Source organism: Sus scrofa, chromosome 6 (assembly GCF_054392235.1).
Source record: "Sus scrofa isolate SSC_HxYL_T2T_F1_AM1 chromosome 6, Sscrofa_HxYL_maternal_Yorkshire_Landrace_v2.0, whole genome shotgun sequence".
NCBI classification, from domain to species: domain Eukaryota; kingdom Metazoa; phylum Chordata; class Mammalia; order Artiodactyla; family Suidae; genus Sus; species Sus scrofa.
The window spans coordinates 27572836-27591754 of record NC_139388.1 but is presented as its reverse complement, the minus strand read 5'-3'; the positions used below and the strand labels follow the sequence as shown (position 1 = coordinate 27591754).

The 18919-nt window shown below is 43.3% G+C and overlaps 1 protein-coding gene across 1 annotated transcript in view; it reads right to left on the bottom strand.

The window, feature by feature from the left end:
- LOC106507571 (uncharacterized) overlaps positions 1 to 18919 on the bottom strand; it is a 483906-nt gene that overhangs the window by 226899 nt on the left and 238088 nt on the right. The window contains exon 7 of the mRNA XM_084959096.1: positions 14622 to 14876. Within this exon, the coding sequence (XP_084815222.1) occupies positions 14783 to 14876 (94 nt within the window). The 3' untranslated portion in view covers positions 14622 to 14782. The remainder of the gene's footprint in view (positions 1 to 14621; positions 14877 to 18919) is intronic.

The following is an 18919-nucleotide window of genomic DNA, read 5'->3' as shown; positions in this document are numbered from 1 at the left end:
TGATCAATTCTGGAGGAGACAAGCTTCAAGAGTAACTGGATGAGTCCTGGCTTTTCAAGGGAAAGAATGAATAACAAACAGGATCTTGAATGGCAAGCTCGCTGGTGGGCCTTTCCCTCAAGGTCATAAGGAAACAGGTGAAGTGAAGATTACTGAGCAGGAACCTTGCAAGGTGACCGCAGACACTAGGGAGGCCACTCTGAGGGCACATCAAGTAGGAACCAATGAATTAGTGCCCATGGACACTCGTTCTGGCCTGTTCTTTCCGGTAGCATCTCTTCCCTGTTTTTCTTAATCTCTCTCTTTCCTTTTCATCTTTTGGGCCAGACTGTTTTTCAACAATATGGCTAGCTAATCTTTCAAGAGCAAAAGACTGTATTGCTTGACTAAAACCTACTTTACACACATTCAGCCATGTAACTATGGATTGAATTGATGTATGCATCTAGCATAGAATTTGATTCATACATTTCTCTTTATAGTGCCTTTTTTGGTTATGTACGTTCAGGGCTATCTATAATTACCTTTAGATACATAGTTGGGTGAGGTTAGCCCATTTTGTGATAGACAATGAGTGAAGTCATTCATATGTTCGTTGCACTTGAAAATGGCACAGAGCTGAAAGGGGTGATGGGAAACTGACTTTGATTTGGAATTAGCTAGGGCACATTTAATTTTGCCAAAGCTTAGGTCAAATTTAAAATCTCTTACACTGCTGAATTGTAATGTTGCGCCTAAAGAGTGTGACAGGCCACAGAGAGCTAGGGTAGAAGGGAGAGCACGTCTTGGAAAGAATTATCTCCCACGCTAAAGGGGTGACCTATGAAAATTTGCAATTGTAAAATCTGACCTTATGAATCACACAACATCGTGGCTTCTGGGAACATGAGCTCTTCTTGCCCATGCCTGCCTCTGTCCGAATAGGTTTTTTCTTTTCCCCCCTTTTACTCTTTCTCAGTGAAATACATTCCAGCTTTACCTGTAGTGTTTTTCTATTCTCAGGTGCAAATGGCATTTTTGTGCAGTTGTACACTGAGGACAGGCAGATTTTAGCACATACAGATTTCTACTCTGCTCTGTTTTCACAAGAACTCTTTTATTTCTGGAAATCACCTTCATAAACCATACAGGAAAATTACGCAACTAAGCCTGACTTAAATGTTTATTTCTCATGACCACATTTCTCCAGACCGAGGATTGGATAACCACAGCTCTTGTCCCATCAGGACAGGTGACTGAGCCTGTTCTCAATCCTAAGATTTTCAAGCGGACAATGAATAAATGGCTCTTGAATACTGGGCTGGATACTTCACACACATTTCCCTCAATCGTCACCAGCACCTCTGGGTTATTTCTGCTTTAAAATGGAAGAACAAAAAGGCTGAGACACTTGAGTGACTTGTGAAGAAGAGGAAGAGGAAATCAGGTGCCCACAGAAATTAAGAACAGTGGGACAAAAGTGAATGCAAACTGAAAAAGCAGCTACAGGATCCAAACAAATGCAAACACAGGAGCCCAGACGGTGGAGTGGAATAAAACTGGAATAAAAAAAAGTGAATTTATTAGAGAAATCTGAATATGGAAAACAGTCATCACTGCAGCAATAACCGTAACAACTAGCTTTAGGACATAGTGCCAGGTGTCAAGCAATGAACTAGGTCTGGGGCATGACGAGGAACAAAGTGAATTTACTCCCTGCCCCTGTGGACTTTACAGCCCCAGTGGAAAGAGTGCTAAAATACGTCTGTCAGTCAGTCAATTTGAAACCCTTAATGGTGCCTTTAAGCCAGCCAAAAGGAGGCAAGAGCCAGTGGCAACAAGCCCTCCTTAACAACTCTGTGAATCTGACCAGAGGCAGCTCCCATCCTCTCCCTGCGTTTTGCCTCAACGGGTCATGGACTTGTCCAGAACTCCTATGAGCATACTTCCACTCTCATGAGAAACGTTACCTCCCAGTGGCCATTAGGCAGCTCTTCTAAATGCACATGGGCTACAACGTTTGATCTTGGTTCCTTTGAAACCAACTTTTGCCAAGTCTCTAGCTTCAGTTTGAGGACACTCAGTGTTGCAGCTGGTGAGCGGCTGAGCTAGAATTCAAATTTGCTTCTTCGGGATACCTGTCCATCCTGTGCCTCCCCTAGGACATCAAGCGGAAGCACATTTACTAAATCCATTTCACTTCCAGATACTTTAAGAAAGGCAGCTTTCTCTTAACCAACTAGTCAACTCTCCAGTTCTGTACACAACTGTATTTCTTTTAATAAGTAGATAAATGAATGGATAAACAAAACTGGGAAAATCATGTTCATGGAATCATTTTTTTGCATCTTAGAAAAATAAGTGGTTTGGGTGAACCTGGCCCTGAGGGCTGGAAATAAGCAGTTGCTCAATTACAATTAAGCAGTCCCGGAAGAGAAGTTTGGCTTTTGACTCAGGAGAGCAATTTAGCTTTGGGAGTTTCCCAAAGTGCTTTATGCCAACGTTGCAGCATTAGTCATTTCAGTAAGATCTTCCTGTAATGCCTAGAAGTCTTGCTTTGATACTTGAAATGGAAGACCCAGATGCTCTAAGTGGAAATAAGTCTTTCTCCTCTCACACGTGGCCCTTAAACTCTGATCAGTTCTTGCATTTTACCGGTATAGACTTTAGAGCAAAAGGGTAATGTGTGCAGTGTGCAGAGGGACAAGCAGTAAACAGATTTTTTTTTCCAAATAGATTCTGGCTAGTTTTCTGTGCTGGGAGAGGAATCTCCTGTATCATAAAAATCATGATGGATTTTGACTTCAGAATGACTAGGGTTCAAATCTCTGCACTGAACCTTACCAGCTGTGATATTAGACAAGTGAAGGGACTTCCCCAAGTCTAACCTGCGGTCAAAGGCAGATAATATTACAGATGCTATGGCAAGCCTCTATTGAATCATGAGTTAAAACAAAGGAGCACATGTTAGAGAAGGAATTACATACCCTGACTTTTTCAGAATTAGTTGTTAGATTGATTATTCTCAGCTGCCAACGCAGGACATTGGTCGGTTTAGAGCACTCAGAAATACACTGGGCAGGTAAGATCTTTTTCTGAAGAAGATCCTCTTTAGATGCTATTGACAGTCTTCCAATAAAATCGGAGATATCTGACTATGCAAGAGACACGTCAAGAGTGAGCACTTGGTGAAAAGTCAAGGACGTCATCCCATTCCCCAGTGCTGTCAACAGATGTGCAACTTAGGGTAAGTCACCTGGACCATCTGGGTCTCAAGTTCATGAAAACAAGAACGCTGGCAGTGGGGGAGAGCAGGATGTGGCCAAAAAGAAACCTCTAAATTTCCTCAGGTTTCGCTTTCAGTAATTAAAAGAACACAACCTTCAGTTGTTTATTTCTGTAGGCGGCTGATTCTCAGCGCAGACATCAATCCAGGAAAATAACAAATAAATACATAGAATTAATGAAATAAATAAATACCCTAGACTGTTGCACAATGTACTATTTTTCACAAAGAATAAATTGATATCTCAGTGGATTGGCCTAGCGGGATGTTTTCTGCTCCTTTCATGGAAAAGAAAAAGGTTTTAAGGAGCATAAGTAGATGGTCTTTGTCAGCCATATATGTCTGTATTTTCATTTAAATGTAAATGCAGCTGTGAGTCTTAGCAAACCCGCATACACAATCCACAGCCTTTGCAGAAAAGCTGCAGGAACAGTGAACTCTTCAAATTGAAATTCCTTCTTAAATTATTTTTTTAAATCTCTCAAGATCATCTTGATAATTAATTTCTTTTATATTTTAAACATCTTTTTTTTTTCCTGCGAAGAGGAAGAAAGCACCAACATCGGTGGAAGAACTCTGATTGTCAAGACAACACAATACACTGCTAGCTGGGGAGACATTTGTGCAACTTACACAGAGATATAAATATATTAGTTTGGGGATTGCTGCTTTCAGAGCAAATATTCCATTGTCACAAATACCATACCCTCAAGCCAAGGTACGTATTAATGGGCTTCATTATTAAAATTTGGTTACTGTTTCAGAACCATAAATCCATCAGTTATGATAATTTTATAAAATGAAACCACAAATATTAATAAAAGTTTTCAGTTCAATAGAGCATCAACAATAATCAGATTTTATAATTCTGAGAAAGTTGGAAAATGGTATTTTTAAAGTGTAAGAAAATATTCCCTAATTCACTTGAAACTTTCACCTGAGTTTTCAAGCATTAGCCTGTACAATAAATTTCTGCCGCTTCCCTCCCTCCCTACCAAAATGCATCATTTCCCGCTGTCTACAGAATAAAGTGTATGCTTTCGTAGCCTGCATTCAAGAGCCTTGCCTTCTTGCTCTATATTAACTTTTTATTTTTAATTTTTTTACTCTTTTTTTTTTTTTTTTTTGCTTTCTAGGGCCACTTGAGTGGCATGTGGAAGTTCCTAGGCTAGGGATCCAATTGGAGCTACAGCTGCTGGCCTACACCACAGCCACTGCAACGCAGGATTCGAGCCATGTCTGCGACCTACACTGCAGCTCATGGCAACACAGGATCCTTAACCCACTGAGTGAGGCCAGGGATTGAACCTGCGTCCTTGTGGATACTGCTTTGTTACCGCTGAGCCACGATGGGAACTCCATCTATATTAACTTTGTAAACTGCTTTTCTATACTCACCTTGGGGAACACTACATTCTCCGGGACAGGCACAGCCTCAGATCCTGCCCCCCCTTGGACATCACACTGTCTTCGCTTAAAGCAGCCCTCAGCTGGCTGGCCTTTCTTTAAATTATTTTTCCAGACAGCCAAGTTAAATTCTGGTTGGATTTTAAGCTCTTTCCTCCCTGTCTTGCACAGAGCAGATTCTTAATAGTATATCAATGATGAAAGATTGCATGAAACAAATTTGTTTCTGGTGTCCATACGAGAGCCATCAATTTCATAACTGTAAGGTTAGCCACAACAGTTTAAAAATGAAAGAACAGTCAAGCTCATTAGGGAAGTGTTGCCAAAAGAAAATCTGGAGGCCAGGCTGGCCTCCTTTTATGCCAGGGCATTGTCTTCTTTTTAATCATGTGTAGTCATTTATGTAGTTATTAAGCAGCCAGAATGTTTAAAGGGAGTTGGTTGCCCCTCTTCAGGTAAAAGGCCCTTGGTTGTAATGCATGCATCACAGATTGAACAAGACTGAACTAGGTTCACAGAATGAAACAATCTATTTTCTAAGTCCCAGAGGAGTCAGTGTTTCCACTTTTTTATCTCCCCTCTCTCTCTCCAGCCATTCTCTTGGTCTCATTTGCCAAGATTACACACAGGACCACAGCAGCCCTCCACACCAAATATGCCCGGGCTTCATGTAAGTATTTCAAAGTACACTATTAAAGCAAAAAGAAAATCGAATCTTATTAACAGGATTAACTTCTGAAACGAGTCTCAAAATCCATTAGAAATAGAAGTGACGGTGTCAGCAATAAGACTCAGAAAAATCATTTCATTAAAACCCCTTTATTTTTAAAAGCTGATCACCTGTGTGTTCTGGTGGCTTTCAGTGTTCAAACCTGGCCACGTGGGTACTGCACAGTGGGCCACGGCCCCTTACAGTCTATTTGCTGGACACTGTTTCTTAAAGTCTCATATTGGATACCCTGTATGTCTGCCTCACCCTAGCAAGTTGATTTATCCTCTGCAGAAAACACACAGAAAGACCATGCACCCAAGAGGAGGAAATTAATACCATAAACCTGTCAGGAAACATTTCAAGTCAAAATAAGATCTGGTGAAACTGGAGTCCTTTATGGTGAATGACAGAAACTCTGTGTTACAAAACTAAGTCAATCCAGCTCCAATTTCTTCAAAATAAAATGCCTAAATCTTTCTGAGAAAGAGATGCTTCCTTTTCTGTTGGTTTCTATAATTTCCACCCTTCTGACTGATTTTAAGGGAATTCACTTGTTCATTTATTTTTCACTTAACAAACATTTGACACGGGGAAGGGCAGGACCATGTCCCGGTTCCCAGAGAATACAGGTGTTTTTCACAAACGGGAGGGTTCAATTTAACAACCACCTGCCAGGAGAGCAACTTCTGATTTGTGTCCACTGTGGAAGTGGGACAGCTGGTGAAGGTTTGCAGTTATTAAAGAATTTACAACCTTGCTATTGCAAATATGATAATAAGAGAACCCGATATTCTGACCTCTTATAGCGGGGATTCCCTGAGTTCTCCTTTAGGAAATATCAATTTGTTAAAAATGTTGGTGAGTTGGTTCACAGGATCAGTTCTAGCTAGAAAGCAGGAGAATGATCCCAAGCAGATTTTGATGCTTGCCTTAGATTTGAATCAGGAACAGTTCAAGCTCGCAGAGGTGCCCTGAGACACACCCACTGCCTCCTTAGCAAGGGCGGGGCTGCTGGGGGCGGACAGACAGGACCCTCACTCAGCTCTGTTCAACCAGAGACAGAGGCAGCTTCTGCCTCCTGAACAAACACAGCCTTTGCCAGTAAGGTCTTTGGACATGATTTTCTTTTACTTTGATTTATAGATTTTATTTGAAGAGGAAATCTCTTCCAAGTAGCCTAAGAACAAGTATAATTTTTAAGTATTTTATATTAGAATGCTCAATAATCCATTTCTGAGTTCTGTAGGAATTGCCATTATTTTTTTTTCCCCTCCAAGTATAAATACTTGCATCTAACACACTTTCAACCCTGGACTGTGGGTTCTGTGAAGATACTATTTATATTGTAACTGTTTTCTACCTATGTATATTTTTGCTGATACCCATGGATCATAAGGTCTCTTATTTAGTGCAGAATTCTGCAACCCTTAGAAGTATCTTTTAAATATAGTACGGAAAATGAATTATGTTTCGGATATGTACGTTGCAAGGAATCATTTATTATGATATGTTTCCAATTTGTGTTAAAAATAATATATGAGAGGAATATATCTGTATTCATATGAATAATCTCTGCGTCTCTCTCCTCTTCTCTGTCTGCTGCCTCTCTTTCACACTTACACATTAATGAGCATTTATTAAGTTCCACCTATATTCCAGAAAAGTTATTTTTGCAGAAGTACTAGTTGCTACCCAATGTCAATCAGCAAATTTCAATTAACTGATCATTCTACATTTGTTAGTTGTACAGGCACTTATATTATGAATCACTCTCCCTCCCGCCCCCTCTCTCTCTCCCTCCCTCCCTATCTCTCTCTCTTCCTCTTAAAAGCATGAGATGAGAGTGGAAAGCTGACCCAGGATTTTTCTCCCACCCTTCTGTCTTTTCCTCCCATGTGGCTGGATGGAGGATGGCAAAATTCAAAAAGTAGGTTTGGCCTTGGTAGGAAAGGCAGCTCTTCAGTGCTAATACTGACCTTGAACTATAACCCAGACTACTAGCATTTTCTCTCCTGAGAGTTGGGGCTCAAGCACAGCTGATAAGGCTCTTCCCCTCTGATTTGTTTTTGTTTTCCATGTGTTCAATTTCCTTGGAAATTCTGGGTCCAAATACCATCTTAACATCATCCAAAAGGCAGACTCAGCATTGTTCCTGATATCTACTTTCCTCTCTAAACCAGTGCCTGCAGGTTCTTCTGGATGCAAATCATCCCTCTAACTGGGCATCGAGCTGGTAACACAGTGTATCTGGTGTTGATTTGGGTTTTAGGTTTTCACTGGATGCTGCTCATGGGAGACCCTGTGTTCTCAGCAGAAGACCCAGTGGACTCAGATTTTAAAAGCAAGAGATCAGAGAGCAGAAGAGGGAATGGCTTTGGGCCATGAGTAGGAAGTAACTTCATGTGAAAAAGTGATTCTGACCTCACAAAATGGTCTGGGTGCCAACCATTGCTTTCTTTTGAGCATTTCCCTTGAATTTGATCTTGCTTATTGGGTTGTGTGATGAAAGACTTTTATTGATTAGCACCGAGCACTGGAAAGTTAAGTGGCTCTGTTGGAAAATAGGGAATTAGATGATCATTATTTTTTTTTTTTTATCTTTTCCGAAAAATGCAACTTCTAGTTAGAATCTGACTAAATAAAACCCAGGGCATCTTTATATACCAGAAAGTAAGTGAAAAAGTGAAAAGTGGAATCTTCAACACAGCATCGAAATGGGCTTGGATTTAATTAAGTACCTCATGTGTGCCTAGGGAGAGGAAGCTAGGTGGCACCAGGAGTGAGGTGCACATTCCCTTCACTGAACTGGTCTCAGTGGGAACAGGCAGGCCCTCCTGACCATCAAGTCCCACGAAGGTCTTAGGCTAAGACTCAGGGTCAGTCTATGTCTACCCAGGGACTTCCTGCAGATATTAGGAAGCTTCCTTAAAGCAAGCCTTGCCCCACCTAGTGTCTAAGTCAATCCTCAGAGACGCCCACCTAGAACTGCAAGCAGGTTAGGCTGGTACAACCTAGGATGGGAGCCTCGGTCCTGCCATGCTTGGCCAACCTTTATCTGTTCATCAATACCTCTGCTGATAACAATGGCCATGACAATGTTATTTTAGAATTGAGAAGACTGACAAACAGCAGAAACTTCTCACTTGGATTCCAGGACGGGTGGATGAGTAAAACAGTCTGAGTTCCCATGCACGAGATGGACAAGGCCTCTGCTTTCCCGGAGCTTACATGTTAGTAGGCGGAAGCAAGCCATGAACTAAATAGATCAATACATGAGATAAAGGCAGACTGTGACAAATTCTACAATAAGAAAAACCTAAAAGGACTTTTTTTTCTTTTTCTTTCTTTTTTTGTATTAAAGTATAGTTGATTTACATTGTTGTGCCAATTTCTGCTATATAGCAAAGTGACCCAGTCATTCATACACACACACACACGCGCGCGCGCACGCGCGCGCACACACACACACACACACACACACACACATATGCATTCCCTTTCTTATATTATCTTCCATCATGTTCCATCATAGTCTGTCCTGAGAGACTGGATATAGTTCCCCCGTCAGGGCCTTTTGACAGAATTTCATGTGACTTTATAGGAACAAGTGGGTAACACCGTGCTTCCTGCAGCAGTCCACTGACATGGCCAAAGCACTTTGAAGCCTCTTTAAAAAAATGATTCATGCAATTTTTGTTACCACTTCTTTCAATATTCACATTTATTTCAATATGGAATTTTTTTTACAAATAGTCAAGAAAAGTTCAGGGCAGAGATATGCACCATATTTTCCCAGCTGCTTCGTGTCTCTAAATATAAGGTGCTCTACCCTGAGAAGAAATCTGGAACGAGGTGCCAGGCCACTCTCCCCGACAAAAAGGATCTTGTTGGCATTGACAAGAATAGAACGCATCTCAGGTTGCTCCGCCCTTTGGGATACTGTGTCCTGGGTTGCCCGACCCATCAGACTCCAATTGCCTGCCTAGTCTGACCATCCCCAGCTCCTCCACTGGCTCTCTTGTCTTCACTTACATAGTAGCCATGCTGAAGTCCCCACTGTGTTACAACTCAAACAAGTTTATGACCCTAAGAGTCCTGGGTCATTACATTCTAACCCTGCTTAACCAAATGCTTAAAGACATGGACTTGTAGGAGATTCTGATGCTACTGGCTTCACCTCTGTGGGGGAGTATCTGACTCCATGGGCAGCTGGGTGTAAGGGAGGGTTCCCTTGGTCACCTTCATGCCCATGTAAACACTTTAGGAAACATTTTCCAAAGAATGTAAGTTACTTTCCTTGGGACCAAACAGCCCCTAGACATCTAAGGTTCAGAAATGGTAAATTGAGAGTTCCCATGGTAGAGCAGCAGAAACGAACCCAACTAGGAACCATGAGGTTGTAGGTTCGGTCCCTGGCCTCATTCAGTGGGTTAAGGATCCGGCGCTGCTATAAGCTGTGGTGTAGGTCACAGACACAGCTCGGATCCCTCATTGCTGTGGCTGTAGCTCCGATTAGATCCCTAGCCTGGCAACCTCCGTGTGCCACAAGTGTGGCCCCAAAAAGGAAAAAAAAAAAAAAGAAAAAGAAATGGTAAATTGGTTGATATTTGTTCCTCATATATGGTCAATAAAGCAGGGTGATTTAAGGTTTCTGGTCAGGAGTTCGCAACATGGCTCAGTGGAAATGAATCTGACTAGTAACCATGAGGACACAGGTTCGATCCCTGGCCTAACTCAGTAGGTTAGGGATCTGGCATTGCCATGAGCTGTGGTGTATGAAGGTCAGATGGGGCTCAGATTTGGGGCTTCTGTGGCTGTGGTATAGGCCAGCGGCTACAGCTCCAATTCAACCCCTAGCCTGGAAACCTCCATATGCTGCAGGTGCAGCCCTGAAAAGAAAAAAAATAAATAAGATTTCTGGTCAATCACATGGGGCCCAGAGGAGTCCACTCATGGCTTACTGGTTGAGGTCGTGCATGGATGGCTGACAGAGGAGGAGACATGGGTCCTGGCCAAGAGGATTGTCAGAATCTCCTCCCAGAACGGAGCATCAGGGTGATGGAAAGAAGGGTAGAACTGGGAGGAGGCTGGATGAGACACTGGGAATTATCTTAAAGCCCCCCATTCTGATCCAGGTATGAGTGAGAACAGAGCTTGACTCCCTGAGCATGAGGAAAACAAAAGAGCCAACATAATCTTTTGCATTTCAGTGAAAACAAATGACTATAAAGTCATGCCATTTGGAGTTAGTGAGTTAGGTTCAAATCTCAATTCTTCTACGAACTGAAAAAAAAAAAAAAATCACTCAACTTTTTGATTCTCCCTTTCCTTGTCTGCTAGGTGGACACAAAAACCCAAACCCTCTGTCCTATGAGGTTTTCGTGAGCAGTCAAGGAGAACTGGGCACTCAAGGATCCATATCTAGTATATTCTTTTGCATGGGGATATGTGCTGGCCCCCAGATGCCAAGAATGAATGGGAAGCTTAGTATGCAATGAAGTCTTCCTAGGATATGTCTGAAAAGGTTCCAAAGCAAATGGACACTAAGTGGCAAACAAAACACCTTGTCAGCCTTAGCCCAGAAGATGCTGGTAAGGAAGTTATTAATTAATCGCCAGCCAGCCATAAGGTGTTGCGGAGGCTGCGAAGTTTAAATATGCTTTATTAACTGACATCCAACATATGGCACATGGTTATGAGGTGGATGACACTAGTTTTAAAGGTCATCGTTACCCAGATGAGCATATCTGAAACAGAGAGATTAGTTAATGCTTTCTTCTGCTGATTTAGTGTGAACATATCCAAGAGAGCCGAGGCACTCCAGATGGCAGGCAGCAAAAATAGCTAAGAAAGATGATGTGTGTTAACTGTTTCTTAATGACACCACTGGTTCACTGGGGGGAAGAGGGAGAAGGCAGCTTCTCTATGTGCTGACTGGCTTCAGGGGCAAGACAGAGATCTCTTCACCTGGTTCTCAGGATCCATCTGGGTGAGAAATCCCACCCGCAACAAATGGAAAAAAACTGCTCTTCTATCCATGTCATTAATACGGTTTCTTCTTTTCTTTCTCCTTCTCCTGCTTCTTCTCCTCCTTTTCCTTGTTTTTATTATTATTATTAGTTTTGGCTTTTAATTAATAAGAACTTCCATGGGTCAGGCACCGTTTCGTGTTTAATGTTCATCATTTCACTTATTTCTCTCAACAACTCACTGAAGCAGGTGTGGTTAAGAATCTTGGCTTGGCATCATCAAAAAAGTCTACAAGTGATAAACACTGGAGAGTGTGTGGAGGAAAGGGAACCCTCCTACACTGTTTGTGGGAATGTAAATTAGTGCACCCACTATGGAAAAAAGTGTGGAGCTTCCTTAAAAAACTAAAAATGAAGCTACGATATGACCTAGCAATCTCATTCCTGGGCATCTATCTGGAGAAAACTCTAATTCAAAAAGATATATGCATCCCAGTGTTCACAGCAGTTCTATTTACAATAGCCAAGACATGGAAGCAACTTAAGTGTCCATTGGTAGAGGACTAGATAAAGTAGATGTGGTCCATATATACAATGGAATATTACTCAGCCAAAAAAAAAATGAAACAGTGCCATTTGCAGCCACATGGAAGGACCTAGAGATTATCATACTAAGTGAAGTAAGTCAGAGAAAGATGTCCCTTATATGTGGACTCCTAAAACTGATACAAATGAAATTACAAACAGACCTCAGATATAGAAAAACAAAATTACAGTTGCCAAAGGGGAAAGGGAGGGGGCTATAAATTAGGAGTTTGGGATTAACATACACTACTATATATAATCAATCAAGACCTACTGTATAGCACACGGAACTACATTCAATACCTTGTAGTAACGATAACATAAAAGAATCTGAAATAGAATCTATATTTATATACATATAACTGAATTACTTTGCTGTACACCAGAAATGATCACAAGGTCGTAAATCCACTGGTTCAAGAAAAGAAAGAAGCGTGTTGCCTTGGGAGCCAGACATCCTGGATTCCAATCTTATTTGTGTGACTTTCAGAAAGTGAGTACTCTGGGACCATTTGCCTGTAACGTGGACATGATGTCACCACCTCCCTTGGAGGTAGCTAGGGCTTGCATGAGATAATGTACATGAAGCACTTAGAAGAATGCCTAGGACATACCAAGTCCTCAACAGTATTGGCACCCTCTCCCAAGACAATTTCCAACCTCTACAGATAGGAAAAAGGAAGGTTCCAGATGTTAAGGAGCATACCCAAGGTCACACGACTCAAGTTTGCAGACAGATTTCAATCGTACTCCTGAGATCCTATGACACCACCCCAGGCAGGAGACCCTCCTTCAGGAGAGCACGCCCCCTTGAGGAACGAGTAGACAATTCAGGAGAAGAAGATAATCATCAATCCTCAGAACAGGGACATGTCACGAGAAGGGAAATTCAGAAACCAAAGCATGGCCAGGCCCATGTGACTTTTCCTTCTATTAAAAAGGAAAGCTAACAGACAAAATAACCGCCTTTGGGAGGACGGCAGAGAAATATTTTGGACAAGTAATCTTAAATCTTTAAATCACAATAGTAACCAATAATACTTACCGACTCCCTACTATTCGACAGGTATTGGTTAAATGCCTTGTATCATGCATCAACATCAGGTATTCGTATCATGTCGTGTATCATGTATCAATATTTTTTATCCTCACAGTGACTCAAAGTCTGTTCTGTCATTATCCCCACTTTAGCCATAAGGGAACTGGGGCACAGGCACTATAAACAACGTACCCAGAGGCACATGTTAGAAAGTGGAGGTGCTCAACTGTGAACTCGGGCAGCCAGGAGCCGGAGGCCTGCGCCTCACCATGGCTCTCTCCTGGCCCTTGTCGTCCAGGCTTCACTTGATAGCTTCCAAGGCAGAGGTTCTCAAACCTGAGCAAGCATCTATGCCACCTGGACACGCCTGACAGACAGAGAAGGTTGGAACCCAGCCCAAGAGCTCCTGATTCATCAGGTCTGGGGCTGGGCTCAAGAATCTGCATTTCTAACAACCTTCCATGGGATGCTCATGTGGCTGGTTTGGGAGCCACACTTTAAGAGCCACTGGTTAATTAGAATTCAGAACCTGAGTCAGAGTCACAGAAAAGTGGTTTGGGTCCAAGACGCACCACTGGGTAGTTGTGCGACACCAAGCAAGTCACTTAAAACCTTTGAGCTTCGGTTTCCTTATCTGCTCTGCGGGGGTCTAAGTCATTACTGTCTTATTGACTATATAAATAGTCATTAAAAGGATGCAGTTAATAAAACCCATCTCCTAGTGCTGTCATGGAGATTAAATAAAATACCAGTATAAAGTACCTAGTAAGTAGCCTGGAACACAATAATAGCTCTCACATGGTGGTAAATAAATAAATTTGTCACAAAATTATTAGTCCTTCCTGTGTACACAGCATGGGGAGAGAGAGATAAAGCCACATTTCCTGTCTGGGACAAGTGAACTGAAGGACTGAAAAAATCCAAGAAGAAGCACAGATGCATAGACAGATGCACACACCGTCCCCAGGACATGCATACTCATGAACATACACACACACACACACACACCACCCCACATACACACACCCCCAAACAATACAAACACAAAGTAAATCATAGAGCTGTGATTCACCCACCCGAGCATCTGCAGAGCACTAAGGGCCTTGGAGAATGGAGACAGACTTACAGTGGGGCAAATTATGAGAGGTTTGTGGAGATAGGACCATGACAGGCTGCTTTTACAGTGTCTAGGCATACTGCTCTATTTCTTTCTTTTTTTTTTTTCTTTAAAAAGAAAGGTTGAGTGCCCACTATGTGGCAGGCTCTGTGTTTAGTATTTTGCATTTCCTCTTCACACTCCCCTCCCCCCTCCCCCCCTCCCCCGCTGCCACCTCCAGCTGGCTGGCAGGTGGACATCACTCTTCCCCTTTGACAGATAAGCAAACAGGTCTGCCATGCTTCGGCAATTTGCCTTACATCCACCATGTGCATGTGTATGCCGCCCAGGTGTTGGGGGTGGAGAGTGGGGAGGACAGGAAGTTGTTCTCTTGCGCTTGAACCCCAGGGAAGGATCCTGTCATTCTGCCCCATGATTTCCTCTAGAGGTGTGTTAGCAAGCTGAGCTCTGAAACTTCTAATTCACCATCCCCTTCCTTTAAAGAACGTTCCCCCCGAGGAAGGCAGAGAAGATGTAAATGCACATACCAAAATGAGCTTGGAACATCTGAAGCAAAGCTGGGCGAGTTCCAGGGCATCTTGATGAGACGCCGTCTGGGGCCCCGGGGACAGCCGCCTCCTTTAATGACTCCCAGCCCAGCTCAGCTCGAGGCTCCCTCTGCAACGCCCGCGCCTCTCCGCTTCCTTCTTCAGAACATGCCAGCGTTTGGAGGCTCATCTAAGCAATCATGTGTAGGGAAGGTTGCTCTTCTCTCCAAAACCATCCAGAACATGCTCGTGCTTCTGAAAGAGAAGTTCCAGATGTGTCTCTCCTGCAAATAATACATCATGCGAGGCAAGTGATGATGTTCGTCACGTGGACAAAAGAACAACTTACCTGGTCCCCGAGCTGTTCCCCAAACCCATCCACTAGTCATTGTAAGAGATGCAGTGTGTGTGATGCCTGGGATATTTGAGAGCTCTTTAAGCATAGCAATACCCCACTAACTCAGATGCCAGACTTCTAGTAACTTAACCAACATTCAGTCCTGAAATTAGATACAAATGAGAAGGGCTTGATTTAGGTAGGAATGGCTTTCAAAAAGCTCCCCCACACTCACATACATTTTAGCACTCAAAGGGCTCTAACTTGTTACAGGTTTCTAATAAACCCTCATATGGGCTCCAGCCTATAAGAGACAATTAGAAAGATGCCATACAGAGTTTTTGTCGTGGCACAGAAGAAACGAATCTGACCAGGAACCATGAGGTTGCGGGTTTGATCCCTGGCCTCCACCAGTGAGTTGAGGATCCAGCGTGACCATGAGCTGTGGTGTAGGTTGCAGACGTGGCTCAGATGTGGCATTGCTGTGTGCTGTGGCAGCTACAGCTCCGATTAGACCCCTAGCCTGGGAACCTCCATATGCCAGGAGTGCGGCCCTAAAAACAAACAAACAAACAAGCTGCCATATACTGCTTGGCCCAGGGAGGGTGATGAGGTAGATCACTTGCTGGTTCAGAGAAGGATCCACATTCAAAGAAGCAGGAACCCTGCTCTGCACAACAATCCCACAGGCGACCAGCAGTAAAGAAAGAAGCAAGTGACAGCCTCGAGTAGGGAAACTCTGCAATTTCTGTTAACACTGGCAGAAGAGAGAACCAGTAGGTGAAGGAGTGAGGTAGATGCCATCCTGGCTGCATCCCACAGGTCCTGGAACAGCAGCTCTGACTCAGGAAGTGAGATCCATTTCCTGCGAGGCTGTGGTCTAGAATGGAATTATCAGGAAAGACAAGCCACCAAGGAAGACAAAGGCAGATTGCCCTCCACGTACAACAAACAGGAGCTTCCCCCAAGGCCATTTAACGTTTTCCTCGGCAGAGGGATGCAAGCCAGTCCACATCTCCATGACCATGAACTGGAACGATATCTCTGCACTTGGATTGACAGTAGCTGCATAGCTAGGTCTACACACAGCAGTCAGAGCGGGGGACCAGGGCTTCCTTTTGGTTACTCAGGTCTCTGGATTCTTAGAACCTCTGTGGTATGTCTGAGTACTCCTCTTAGACGGCGTGAGCCTCCGTCCCCGGCCATGGGTAAGAGATCCGGACATTCCATTTGTTTATTTTTGTTGCTGTTGGCAACAAAGATAGTCTGAATCTTGGCAAAGGCAGGCTGCCCAGAGCCCCAGGGGGATAGAGTTGAGCACTGAGAGAAAAAGAGAAACAGACAACTGTGCGTCTGTGCTCAGCCCAGGGAATGCGATTCTAACTTCAGAGCTTGGGACCAGAGCTCCTTAAAATTCTACATTTTAGGTTCAGGTATTCCACGGCTGCCTAATTCAGACACCTCCAGGTGGGAGAAACCTCTGCTACCAATTCAAGGAAAAACTGAGTTTCCCTCAAAAAATGGTTTCTTCTTTTCTACTGTCTCCCCAACCCCTCTTCCTGTTGTGTTATAGCAACTGAGAATCACATAAGCGACAAGGTCTCCTGCTTTGTTTTGGCCACTGCGAAGCTTAAGTAAAAATCTGGCCAATGTTCAGTGTGCAACGCTCATACAGTGACTGCCGCTTTTGTCTGAGTACCATCCCTTTTCCTTACACGAAAACAGACCCACCCAAGAATAGAGGCTTCAGAATGAGACTGGTTTGATTAACATACAAATCCCCCTAGCAGAGTTCCCCTTGTTGCTCAGAGGGTTAAGGACCCCATGTTATCTGAGGATGAGAGTTCCATGCCTGGCCTCACTCAGTGCGCTAAGGATTTGGTGTTGCTGTGGCTGTGGCATAGGCTGGCAACTATATCTCTGATTTAGCCCCTGTCTGGGGAACTTCCATGCTTTATCAAAAAAGAAAAAAAAAAAAAAAGAAAAAAGAAACAAAAGAGAAAATCCCCCTAGCAAGAGAGCTTTGCCCAGGTATGTCATGTAAGCCAAGCTACTTCACCCCAGTTACACAGGGCATAGAAAAACAGAGATGAGGAGTTCCCGTGGTGGCGCAGTGGTTAACGAATCCGACTAGGAACCATGAGGTTGCGGGTTCGGTCCCTGCCCTTGCTCAGTGGGTTGACAATCCGGCGTTGCCGTGAGCTGTGGTGTAGGTTGCAGACGCGGCTTGGATCCCGCGTTGCTGTGGCTCTGGCGTAGGCCGGTGGCTACAGCTCCGATTCGACCCCTAGCCTGGGAACCTCCACATGCTGGGGGAGCGGCCCAAGAAATAGCAACAACAACAACAACAACAAAAAGACAAAAAAAAAAAAAAAAAAAAGAAAAAGAAAAACAGAGATGAAACACCTACAGAGAGGGTCCTGTCAGTGCTCAGGAGCTAATTCTGGCCAGCCTCAAGGCCACTTCCACATTCCTCACTACTGCAGGATTTCATAACGCCGCAATTATTTCCCTGTTCGTCCAAGGAACTCAAGGCTAGATCTCTGGCACCTGCAACCAGAACATGAAGACAGGCTCTGCCTGGGGGGTGTTGTCCTGGCTTCTGTATTTTCCCTTCATCTTGATTCCTTCTATTATTTGCTCTTTTCCTTTTGTATCACATGTAATTTTCCAAACTGCCTCAAATTCTTTGTGAGGAGTGGCAGAGTATAAACATGTACGTGGTATCAAATAATTTCAAATACGGTACTTTTTCTCTCTGACACAACTGTTGATAATGGTAGCCTGCGACATTAAGGGAAGGTTAACTTTGTTTGTGTATTTTCTGTTTCAAAAAGCAAAGAAGTGTGTGATACCTTCCGTAAAGGTTTCCCTTTGCAATAGTTAAAATAAGCCATTTCCAGTGGGATCAATGCTAAGTCTCAGTTATTTGAAAAATTCACTTTTGTGGAAAAGCACACTTCCTAAATTAACCCAGCACATGCAATATCACTATACTAAAAATACATTTAAAAAATGACAACTCACAGGACAACCAAAAGTGACGTAGGCAGCTGTATTTTAGTGTCGCCATCTTTTTTAGAAACAATTCTCTAGGCTACACAGACTTCCTAAAGCATAATAGTATTTCATCCCAGACTCTAATTTCCTAGAGACCATTGTGCATGATGATTTCATGTGTATGCCCCTGTGTACTTTGCCTAGTCAAATAAATACCTCGGCGCGATGATGTCTTATTTGATAGAGGAAAGTAAATGATAATAGGACCCATTTCTTTGGTGATCAACAGCTTAAAACATAAAACCCTTCTGGTTTTTATTTTAAATTACATTCTTTTATAAAGAAGTCATCTCAAAGGTGTACTTATTCTGAAAGTAAATGCTGCAACTGAGCCAACCTGCTAATGGGCATACACTGATTATATTGTCACACCCGCAGGGTGCTGCTGAGCCTGGTGTCAGGGGGTGTTTAATGAGGCTGAAGAGGAAAGAAGGGTTATGGCGGCTGTATTTGTCCAAAGGATAATCTGGTTTTGGCATTAACCTTAAATTAGATTAATTCTTCCCTTGGAAGAGGGTCTAAAATGCCCCTCCTGAAGTTCCCATCGTGGCTCAGTGGTTAAGGAACCCGACTCGTATCCATGAGGATGCGGGTTCGATCCCTGGCTTTGCTCAGTGGGTTAAGGATCCAGCGTTGCCATGAGCTGTGGTGTAGGTCGCAGAAGCAGCTCAGATCCCATGTTGCTACAGCTCAGATTCGACCCCTAGCCTGGGAACCTCCATAATCCACGGTGCTGGCCTAAAAAGACAAAAGACAAAAAATAAAAATAAAACGCCCCTCCTTAAGCCACCATGGTCAGAGTCAATGGACCTCTCCCTCCCCAGCATCTACACCAGCACATGGCCACCAGGACCGTTGGAGGGAGGGTGTGGGGTACATGAAGGGTTCAACGTGGCAAAAC